Consider the following 12,288-nt stretch of genomic DNA (forward strand, 5'->3'; position numbering starts at 1 on the left):
TCAATTCTAAAAGCAACAACGAATGGAAAGGAAAACATCTCACGAGAGGGCACAACGTGATCGTTTAATATAAACTCCACTATAGTATAGGGAGTTCTTAGAACTCACCGGATTGAAATACACTAAACTCACGGGAGAAAGAGAGAGATCCAACGAATATTTGGCTCGAGCACCGCGTTTTTTGCGTGTATAAAAACACACTTAGTAAAGATACTTATAGTTTTCATTGACAATGAACTTTTGTCATTATTGAAATTTTCTCTTATTAAAAACGTGACTGTACGTCAGATGAGTCGAGAGCTCGACTGAATGAACGATGGATATTTCCACGGCATTCGAACTGTTTTTGTACAGTCGAAACTCCGCTAGTCGAATGAGGTTTTAAGTCAAAACACTTACTGGAGAAAAATAAAAATTTCAATGACTTCATAAAAATATCACAACACCTATTATTTTCACGATCTTTGTGGTTTCAAAGTTTCAAATATTCTTATGACTCTTAGGGTCGCTAACATTAAAAAAAAAAAAATAAGAAAAACAACCTCGAGGCAGCCCGGAAATTTCAGTTTGTAACGTTGATTCAGCGATTGAAATATTTCAGTGGAAAACAGTTCATTGGCAATTGAATGTTGCCAAATTCGAATAAGTTATTTTGGACATAAGAAACATCGCCAGCAGCGGAATCCAAGTTTGTGTATACGAGTTCAACGTTAAATGGGACATTAACCTACGATGAAGAAGGGTGGGGGTAAGTAACGTCGCAATTTATCGCAAGTATGGGGACAGGTCTGGGTCTACTGGGTGCCGACAACAATTCGGAAAGGATTTTTAACTGTATCCAGTATGTACAAAAGCTATAAACGAAACTAAACGTATAGTGAGTGAGCGACCAGCTGGTTGTCGAGTCCGGAGTCACCGCTAGAGGGATAGTGGGAGGGAAAATCGTAAGAGAAGAACGGGGAAAGGACAGAGAGTGAGAAAAAGGAAGAGAACGAGGGAGAGAGAAAAGAAATGGAAGGGATATTCGAGACTGTCGTGAATTTTTTGACAGTGGTGGGGGGTTGAGAGAACCACATGGTTCCCAATACCGCTGCGCCGCTGCGAAAAACATCGCAATTTTCTCTAGCCATTGGAGTGAATAATACACGATTTACGCAGTTTACGGAAGAGTCGCTTTCCGTCGGCAGCGAGCTTCGTCGTCTTCGATTATTGTCACGTGGAATCGCGTGAGCCTACGTCAGTGATACGAATAAAGCAGAAGAAAAAAACAACGTATAGGAAAAAAAAACAAACGCTAGAGAAAGAAAGGCGAGCAGACAGAAGGGAAGCGGAAAAAGCGGACGGGCAAGGGAGAGTTTACAAAAATATAAATTGAAAACGGGGCAAAGACGCTAAAAGGAAAAGTGTTGGTTCGTGACGGGAGAATTCGTGAATGTGTGCAAGTGCGTGTTTGTGCGCGGACGAAATTAAACACGTTTGTGAGGAAACTCGAGAAGAGCGCTAGAGACGAATAACACAAAGAAATAAAAAGGGGGTGTTGGTGATTTAGTGTGTGCGCGCGTGTGTGTGTTATTTCGCGTTGTGCGCCGCGCGCGCGAGTTGTGTTTCAAGAGGCTCCCGCAGGAAGAGAGCGTGCACATTATTTTTCCTTGTTCTCTCAAAGTTCTCGGTTCGTGTATATCACTGCGAGTGTCGAGAACCCGAAAAGAAAAGGAAAACATTGCTCGTAAGTCGTCGAGCTTTTATAATGCAAAGTGACACGGAATTTTAACACGAATCGAAAAACCCCGGCAAATTATTTTTCTTTGTTTTTCTCCCTCCCTCCCCCCCCCTCCCCCTTTATTTTTATAACGATGGATAAACTATCAAAACTCGTACATTATTTACGTCGCTACAATGAGGACGAGCTCCAACGGCGAATATCGGTTAAACCATCGTCATCGTACGACGACGACGACGACGAGCACGACGACGTAGCAAAGACTCCCGCTAAGGGAACATGGTTCCGTGGTGTTATTTCTGAATGTGATTTTCAAGCATCCACTAGAATTTTTAGTGTACTCGAGAGTATACTACTTTGGGATAATACTGTCAACAGTATTTCCGTCGTCGTTGTTTTTCATATCATTTTCTGGTGAGTCGTCTCTATCAAACGTTTGTTTTTTTCCTACGCTTCGCCAACTGCGTAACCCCCTTTTCCTCTTTCGTATAGATATACATCGATCTATATCGTCACTCTACATTGAAAAAGCACATATCTATACATATGTTCATCCTGTATATACGATTTAACAGCACATACGCAGGTATATTTACTTCACGATAGTGTTTATACTTTTTCATACATTCGAGCACACTTTTTTCAAGTTCAAATCCCGCGACTGACCTCAAAAATTTCTCCGTCTCCGCAAAAGATAATCAAACTGATAAGGTTATTAATCGTTTGCTCGATGATTCATTCGTATCTTTCTCACTGTTTCTTCGATCACACTGCAATACATTCATCATACAAGTTTCTCACAGCAAGTTTAAACTTTAACGGAAATTTGTGGCACGTGTGCCATTTCAAGGTCAATCGTATGCTTGTCTCGAAAAATGTGCTTTCTCAGTCTATATCATCGTATTTCATTCACTTATTTAACAATACGCCAGTATTTTCTCGCTCCAATGAATTGTCGAAAGAAATAAAATTTCCCTTGCCACTTTTATTCGAACTTTTTCAAGAAGCAGTCGCGTGACTCTTATGGTGTTACTGATAAATCAAATGAGCGCTGGATTTACGAAAATGAAAAAAAAAAAAAAAATGTTTTGGCTTAACGAGAAAATTTGATTCGTTAACAATGAGGCGTCCAAATATTTACGCATTTTTTCTCATTCCATTTTTTTTTTTATTTTTGCCCCCGGTCTTCATTCCAGTTCTTGTTTTTTCGATAATAATCGAGGATAATCTCAGTCCCGGACGCTTCAAAACTACCTGCTAGCCTACCGCTATACTGGAAAACTATAGAAATATTTCCTCGAATATTTCGAACTAAGTATAGCTTTTTCCAGCGAGTCGATGATTTTTCGGAACCACACGAGTTCCAAGGCTAAAATGCCAATTGAAATTCTTGATGAGATATGTAATATATATTCTAAACAATTTCTGTCGGAGGGAAAAATTTCATCATGAATATAAAAATCCCGATATCTGCATCGTGCTTGAGAAATACTGATTATATTGATTTTGCGAAAAATGAACACTTAATAAAAGCGTGAGGTGATATGAAAAAGAAAATTTCACTGACCCGGTATTTGAGATTCGAAAAAATTCATAAAATGAAAATGACAATGAAAATGAAAAAAGTCGATATCCAGTAGTGAAATTGGATTTTTAACTTGAACATCCAAGGCATTCAAGTAAAAATAAAATTTGGCACAAGAGAATGTATGGTGAGAGAGAACGTAGTAAGACTTTCAATCGCACTAATATACACGAACGGCTACCTCACATGCTTGACGAGAGAGAAAAAACCGTTTTGGGAGAGGGGAGAGCACGAATTGTCAGTCATTGTCCATTTTCCGCGCCCCTAACCCTCATCGAATAGCAAAGAAGAATGTGTATCGAGGCTGAATCGTGTCCACGGACGTTTTATTTACGCTCAACAATCATTTATACGTCTCGCAATAATTCGCTTTGCTACATTAGCAGTCGCGATAAATATTCTTTTTATTTCTTTTCGTCCTGTTCGCGTGTACATTAAGATCGATTTGCGTCAACGTGACAACTTCGTTGTGTCAACTTTTAGCATATACAATTTTACTTGTGGATTTGTATTCGTCATCCGCTTGAAAACGCTCACGTTTTAGCCTAAAGAAATAAATAATAAATAATAATAAAATAAAACAAAATTTTCTATGCAGTTTGTTGCGATGCTTATGCAATTACGGAACTCTAACGACATTTCTATGGAACGTAATTATATTCAGGAATTTCATGCAAAAAGTATTTTCCGCTCGGCACCGACACTTATTTATTTTACAATCACAAGATCACTACGCGCTCCGTTCATGACAATCACGGCTGCCATCTTGGATCGCCTCTGATGCACGAAAAGCGCTGCGATAAATGTATTCTGCAATATCATCTAATCAACTCAGAACTTGCCCTCTTTTCACGTTTTATCGCGCCCTTAAAAATTGTCTTCCTCACGAAGGTGCAGTTAATACCAGTTAATGGTACTACCCTCCTTTTCCGGCTAAGTCCCCCCCCCCTCACCTCGTCACTGCTTTCTTCGAAGAGAGCCGACTTCGTGAGAAGCGCTTCAAAACAAAAACGGGGAGGTTCACGTTCCGCAGTAAATTCGTCGGTTTTCAACTCGGAATATTCTCTCCTGCATTTAACCAAGAGAATTCGAATGCGAACTTTCGTGAGCTAATTGAACGGAGTTATTCGATCGATTTTAGTACTGCACGGTCGTTCTTCATTCCTCGACAGATTCTTGGTCACTTCGCGTCGCGTTTTTTTCCGGATCGGTTCGTGGAAAAACTACAGGAAATTGTGCAAAAATTTTTTTATCACCGATTTAGCCGCTACAGCCGATCGTGAAAACATGATGAAATATTTTTATTTGACGAATTGACGATTTGTTCTTTCGTAAATCCAAAGCTATCAATATTTTTCTAGCTCAATCAGACGCGCTGTAAATACGCTCGATTCGTTCCATCATTTGTCATTGACATGGAAAAATTGGGAAAATTTAATACTCGTTTTACTGATGGATGACTGTTTGACACCCGTTTAACAAAAACAAATGTTTTTTTTTTCTTTATAGACTCTCGGGTTTTGAACGTACGAATTGTTTTTAATACATTCACATTCATCGATGCCCTCTACTGCAACTCTTCGTGCTTCCGGAACAACCAGCACTTTTTCTAGAATACGAAAATATATTTATGATAAATCTTATCACGATACTCGTACTGGATTTAAAAATAATGCTCGTTCGGTAGACATCGCAATTTTATGTCTAACATCATCTTTTTCTCTCATCATCTGCGTAAATATACCTCAATATGCCGTTTTCCGGTTTCCGATGTTGCAAGAATGCGCAACATCCGCGCTAACTGAAACACGAATTCGCTCTTTTTACTTCTTTCATTCTCTATACGGCGTTAGAAATGAAGTTCGAAATAATAAAAAATCGGACGTTTTATCGGTGATGTTCTCGTTCACTTTCGATCAGTCGATGATCGTTATAAAAATTTTTTTCACGTTGGAATATTTAGCATTTCGGTGTAAACTGAAAATTTCATTCGTCCGCCATTTTTTTCATTCCAATCAAATTCATTTTTGCTCCATGGAAAAAAAAACTGATAAATTTTTATGCGAAACTTGAAAAAAGTTTTGATTTTAAATGAAATTTTAATAAAAGTTAATGAAAATTATAATTTCAGGGGTATTGTTGTATTGGAGGTCCGTGGATTTGCGGCGGCCAGCAGTGCTGCGCTTTTCGCGGTTCTCGGTTACAGCACTCTCGAAGCTCAAATTCAGAGAGACACCAAACCTCCAGATACCTCGATGTAAGTTAAATTTAGCTCTATTTTTTGCATCGTATTGCGTTAAATTTTCGCGAATACTCGATCGACCGATATTACGAGCCTGCATTTGCGTTCACATTATACAATTTATTTTTCCATAATTTTTCACGTAAAACTAACGTTGCTCAAGATTAATGGTTCGTGCTCGCTTTATCAGTTTTTCTTTCCTCTCGGTCGATCCAATTTCTTATAAAATCCTCATATTTTGAACTATGTTTACAGATCACAACCTAAGGTCGAGCGGATTAGCAAAATCGTGCGAAAGGCCAGATGCGGCCTTGAAGCTTTGAGACTTTTACGAATAAATCAACCAGGACTGGTAAAAAATCCAATTTATCATCAAATAATTGACTCTGCAAAAACTATTCGAAATTGCTCAAGAAATTTTAACTTTTTTTCAACAAAATACTCTTCAGCGATGGAAGGATGTTCAAATAATGACTAATATTATAATGATAATAAATCACTTTACTATACAATCATTAAAGACACTCAGGCATCGTATTTAATTTACTTTTTTTTGTTTACAGTTTTGTGCAACAGTTTGTACTTTTTCAATAGCCCTCTGGATCGTAGGCAGTACAATAAACGGTTTTCTCCTTACATACATAGTATGTATGACAGTTCTGATCGGACCAGCTCTTATTTTGAGAGTACCTTGCAAGATTTTTTCACCGAAAGGTATTTTTTTCGATATTTTCCTTACTCAGAATAAAGTGGGACTCACGTATGGCTTAAAATTGATTGATGTTATTTGGAAAATGCAGAGTTGTGCCACGAGTACTCGATCGAATGGGACAACGAGATAGAAGAGTTTTTGCCAGCTGCAACAGAGGACAACCTCGAGGTGTTGCAACGGGCGGGTGAAACGGGAGAACACTCTCCGACGCCTCATGGTGCAATAACGGAAAACCAAATTGGTAAATTGAATTTGAAGAACCAATTCGCAATCGGCATACGCAACAAAATATTTTTCAATCGGAATGAATTTCATATGACACTGAAGTTTCCAACGTTGGAGTCCAACGAAATGGTCTAAAAAAACTCTCAAATAATTTCAGTAAATCTCCAATTTTGTTCCCTGCCGAATTTCCAATTCGTCATATTTCAAGCCACATCAATAATTCGTGAAATAAAAAAATAATGAATTATAAATCTTTTTTTCGTTCATTTCGTTGAACTCCAACGTTGCAAACTTCAGCGTCGTAATTTCATCGGGTTTTTTAAACTCGAGGCTCGAATGAATCGTGGACTCATTCGTTTTGTGACTGTTGATTCATCAGTTTTATGACATTACATCCATTCTAAATAGAAGAATTTTATTTATCAAATACGATTTATGTATATTCGTAGAAAAACTCAAAAATAATCGTTGTCTTTGACGAAGCTTCGAAAAATAAGAATAAATCGCGTCAACCAGAGGCATTCCTTCGACGAGTGTTTTTCACGCATCAATTTTCAATTGTTTCACGATACAATTGATTCACTTTTAAAAAATAATACAGTGGTTTTTATGTAGTCGAAAAACGTCATCCTAATATATGAATTTTGACAAAAACTGGTGCCCAGTTGACTGCAATCGTGCACATTTTTTAATTTTTTGTCTCTCACGAGCAATTTTCGAGTGTGGCTTTAATTTCTCATGCCCGATGTGAGCTGTGCGTATCAAGACAGACACAAATGATCGTGAAAAAGGAAAACTTGAAATAAAGTTGCTGCTTGTTGGTCACGTAAATGTCTAATAAGCTGTTATTTTCCAGATCCTTTGAACGAGGACGAGCTCGTTGGACTTAAAATGCCATCTCACGAGGATGGCAGCACGGACGGTTTGGACGTATCCGAGCTGGAATTGAGCACAGGAGACAACGACGTGGATTCGATTAAAATGCAGAGCGAGCATTTCGAGCCGGGCTCATCGTCCGACGAGGAGGCAGATCTTGAGCCGGTATCGAGAAAATTGCCGAGTCATAGTGACGACGAGAGCGACAGCGAATTTGAAATAATCGACAGTCGAGAAATCGCTAATTTGGATGACGTCTGAGAAGACACGTGTATATTTATCGTCCTCAATTTTTAATTTTACGTTGTGCCACCGTTGGCCCGACACAAAGTTTTATCATTGTACGTGTAGTTACACAGAAATAATGCGAAGAGACACACGATATATCAACAAATCACGAATCCGGTGACGAGATCAATTTACTCGCGGTAATATTATACTTTACAGAAAGCCTCAGGTTAAATGGTCTATTAATATCAATAACGCTCATTCAAATTCGAGACCGGATTTTGTGTCGAAAGATCCAATACGATTTTTTATTTTCTAAATTGGTATCCTGCACACTGAACGGTTGTTGGCGTACAAAAGGTCGCAGGTAAACTAAAAACGCATAGGAGCAACAGCTTTGTGGAGCATACAATTTTGCACAGAAATGTTCGTTGCAGCATTATTCCTATTTCAGTATTTTAATCCTGAGAGCAGTTTGATCGAACTAGCAAACGACAGGCCTGTCAATGTATTTGTCCCAAGACTCCTCAGAGTCTCTTTATATCGGGAAAAATGCCAGTTCCACTTTCTTCTCTGTTGAAAAGAGAACAACGTGTAACTCGTATTTGTCTTTGAAATATCAAGCCCTTTTGCTTATCAACTCGCGTTCAGGGTTCAGGGTTGAATTACTGAAATGATAACTGGATCGTCAGGAACATTTTTGTAAAAAAATTCTACCCTCTACAAAATTAGTTTCAACTTTTTGTGCCCTTTACTTGTAACATCCTCATCTGAAGTGAATAAATTGGTCAATTGTAATAATTCATAACTCATCAGAGGTTGTCAGCCCAAAAAACGCTTTTTTGACTGAAAAAAATCCAGTTTCGAGCTTAATTTATTAAATAATGACCATTTAAACTAGAATATCTTGTAGGTTCTTATATAAATAGTGGCATATCAATTTCCTTTTGATATTGAAAACGAAAACGTCGTGTCTCGAGATTTTAAAAGCCCATTTAAGGAGAACGCGGAATAGTAGTAACGCTGTCGAAACCCCTTCGATCCGGCCATGTAAATAATACAATCAAATGAACGAAGAGAAACGTTTGTAAATCCAGTGCCACGCGTAAAAGATTTTTCATTCATTCAATGACGGGTTTCCTTTGCTATTTTTATGATTACGAGTTCGTACACTCATTTTTTTTTGTTTTATTGAGAATTTCTTCAACAGAACTGCGAAAGCAGGGGCCACTATGAATTCTTTTACGACTCTGATATCGTTACATTTATTTGTGAACACTTATTATTCATCTGTTCTTCACAATATCAATTATTCGTGAGATTCATTTTCTACAATTGACTTCACAGAGAAAACTGATCATTTGTATATTATAAAAAGAGAAAGAGTTTATTTTATTTTATTTTTTTTCCTCGTTTTTATATATTTAGGGAGTGTTTTCGATGAATATACGAGAATCGCCAAAACCAATAATCGATGGCAAAAGGAAAAAAACTTCTTCCAGATACTGTTTCAAATGCGCTTTTTGGTAGCTGTGTCATTTTAGTTATTAGTTTGAGCGTAATGTTTGTTAATCTTCGATTAAAATGAATGCAAACATTGTCAGTTGTTACGAAAGCGATAAAAGAAAAAATAGAGAAAGAACAAGAGCAAGAGGAATATGAATATATTTCGTATTATTTTGCTTGTGGAAGAAAAGTCAATCGGGAATTCAATTTCCGAGGCATAAAAATAATGTATTTTCCAGGTATCTCGTTGTCGATTGATCATTAGTGGCTGTTTTATAAAATAAATAAAGAGATTGAAAGAAAACAATGACGTGAAAAATAGTCGAACGATACAAAGGATACGTCCCCCGGTCTGTTTTAAATAAAAATGAACGCAATAGGTAAATTCGTATTGAAAAACGACAAGAATAGAACGTTTATTCCGCGTCTAGTCGCAACACAGTGCGTATTTAGTTTCTCGGTTTTTGAAGACTTTGAAAAAAATGATAAAAATTGATAAATTATCGATATTTTCATGAAATCTCGACGGCAATGTGTACAATCGATCTAATTGACAGCCTCTCATAATGGTATTTTTACATAAAAAATAAATAAATGAAAAATTATTACGAAGGATGTACATTAAAGCTCCGAGATATTTGGATTCTCCGTGGACGCATTCGATCGATCATTCGTGCGTCCAGGGTCAAAACGATATCCTGAGAACAATTTATTTATTGATACATATATTTTTTCCTATGTATAGAGATATGTATATGCATATACGAGCATATTAAAAAGAAAAAAAAAACAAGCAATTGAGCTAGCGGAATTTGTCTGACAAGTTAACGACTTGAGCAAAATTTATTACCTGCTCCTCCCTCAAAATACAAAATTCCTAAATTTCGGTTTTTCAAAATAAAAAATGAATTATTTATATTCTTTCTGCTGCATAATGAGAATGAAACGAATGTTCTGCTATGAGAATTTGGGTAGCGCAAAAGTCGAAAAATCACTATATTACATCGGTTTATTTATGTAGATTCGATATCGTGTTGACATCTCATAAAAGCCAATTACATCACGCTCCTTTATCTTCCTCCATCTCTGTTTTGTTCATTGTTTCCCCGGTGACTTTTACGTCATCATGATTTAGCGTACTTTTACAATCGAGCGAATCTTCTGGGAAATGAGATTTTGCTGGTATTACAGGTTGGGCATTTTTTCTCTCTGGTAAAACCTGTAAAAATGCCTCTTGCCAAGTTTTTCCCTCTGTCACTCTCAATAATATTTCAAATACTGTAACACAAAATCAATAGTTCAAAAATTGAAAACGAATTTTCCGAGTCTGGAAATAAGAGAATTTCGATTGTTTTCTCACCATGGTCCACGGTTAAAACTTTTCTCGCTTTCATTTTCAAAAATTTGTCCAAAGGTAAACGAGCGTGTCGTACTTTCTCTTGAATCGCGAGCTTGTGACAATATCCCTAAATTGTAAATATGATTGAAATGAAGAAAAAAACGAGGGTTATACTACGAAAAATCAAGAAATAATTACTTTGTGGCTGTTGTGATCGACCAAGCCTCCGATAACATAAACACAGTCCGGTTCTAATGTGTCTACTACATTTTCCGACTCGCTAGTCAGATAAACAATCTTTTTATCATTGTACATTTTTAAGTACGAGTCTGGATAAAATTTAACCTGAGAAGAAATTTCTGTCAATTGTTTTTATGTTCAAATGATGACAGAATATTACAAATGATTATTCGATATTTTATATTAGTAATCTGATTATTAATCATTTGATTAACGAATAATTTCGATTACAGATGTTTTAACACAATTCTGTAATGATTATTAATTAAAACGAGCATTAACTTCTTCATTCAATATATGCACCTAAGAACGCACAAGTTTTGTGATTCATTGGAAAATTGGGACTCTCTAGATTAATAGACTTTTGAATTGCTGTAGGTTTCTAAATGAATTTTTGGAATCATTAAGAATAATCGGTCAAACTGCAAAGCAATATATTGTAATGAATATTGCAAGGTGTGATAAATAGAAGAATAAATCATAAAAAAAAAATTATTCCTGTAAAACATCTTCGGATGATAAAATCAGTGTTCAATTTTAGTAATACCACTCGCAGAATTATGTTATAAAATCTGTGCTGGCAGTATCGGTCATGAGGTTCTATTATTTTCTAAGTTCTGCATTAATGCGTCGGAAGTGTACTATAGCTTATACAACAATTCCTCAGTTTCTATAAAATGAAGATAATTTTCTCAATATTACACGATTCCTTGGCAAAAAATTTGCAAAAATCCTTTCAATAATACATGAGATGTGTTTTGTGTAAGTGAAAACCACATAACGTAACTTACATCCCAGTGTTCATATCCGTTATGTTTTTGCATCTCTTGTTTCGATTTGCCGCTGAAACCGGTTAAGGAAAATTGTACAGGGGAAATGGCTCTTCTGTTGAGGGTGTAACACCTTAATATTTGTTTGATCAATTTAGCTACGTCTTTGTCTTGCATGAGATCATCAAAGGACATATCTATAGTAATGGTTACTTTGCAACTACTTTCCGCCATAGTACACTTTTTCAATGCTTTTCTTGACGGACCAAGGTCAATATTATTGGCTCGAGCGTGTGCACGTTTTTCCTTAGCTTTTGTTCTCTCACGTAACCTGTGACAATGATGTAAAATGATAATCTGATCTTCAAAATTGATACCAGTTCACGGGAGGAAATATTGTACAAATAGAAGTATATGAATTAACCTTTTTTCGCCTTTCCGCTCGAGCCATTTTTCTTTTTTCCGGATCTTCTTCAATTGTCTCTTGCTTAATAATTCACTTTCTATCGTTTCGGTATTGTTACTTTTATTGAATTCATGTTCTATTATGGTTTTCTTTGTTGTCGATGAATTTTCACATGATTCATCTTCCATTCGTAAAATTATTGGTTCCTCGCTTGCCCTTTCCATGATACTTGACTTATATTGACCCGATTGTCACGTAAATATTATTAACGTTTGAGTGTTTCTCATTTCATTAATTACTATTTATGATCATGCTACGCACTAGAAACTAATGGAAACATCGAAATTTAAAAAATATAAACACGTTTGAGCTCAAGACGGTTGGGACGACACGTGTGTGTTCAATGTAAACATTGATCGGGTATATATGTATAATAGCC

The 12,288-nt window shown here is 36.5% G+C and overlaps 2 protein-coding genes across 2 annotated transcripts; one reads left to right on the plus strand and one right to left on the minus strand.

Moving 5' to 3' along the window:
* Nucleotides 1-835: 835 nt before the first annotated feature.
* Nucleotides 836-9,922, plus strand: LOC122410953 (uncharacterized). Its single transcript, XM_043419456.1, has 6 exons — nt 836-2,134; nt 5,437-5,562; nt 5,803-5,899; nt 6,111-6,261; nt 6,348-6,500; nt 7,341-9,922. The coding sequence occupies exons 1-6, from the start codon at nt 1,854-1,856 to the stop codon at nt 7,619-7,621; spliced, it is 1,089 nt and encodes a 362-aa protein (XP_043275391.1). The 5' UTR covers nt 836-1,853; the 3' UTR covers nt 7,622-9,922.
* A 163-nt stretch (nt 9,923-10,085) lies between these two features.
* On the minus strand, nt 10,086-12,251 carry LOC122410954 (tRNA methyltransferase 10 homolog A). Its single transcript, XM_043419457.1, has 5 exons — nt 11,868-12,251; nt 11,465-11,774; nt 10,632-10,778; nt 10,455-10,560; nt 10,086-10,372 (listed from the first exon to the last, which is right to left on the minus strand). The coding sequence occupies exons 1-5, from the start codon at nt 12,071-12,073 to the stop codon at nt 10,155-10,157; spliced, it is 987 nt and encodes a 328-aa protein (XP_043275392.1). The 5' UTR covers nt 12,074-12,251; the 3' UTR covers nt 10,086-10,154.
* Between the last annotated feature and the right edge of the window lie 37 nt (nt 12,252-12,288).

The sequence above is a fragment of the Venturia canescens genome, chromosome 5 (assembly GCF_019457755.1).
Source record: "Venturia canescens isolate UGA chromosome 5, ASM1945775v1, whole genome shotgun sequence".
NCBI classification, from domain to species: Eukaryota; Metazoa; Arthropoda; class Insecta; order Hymenoptera; family Ichneumonidae; genus Venturia; species Venturia canescens.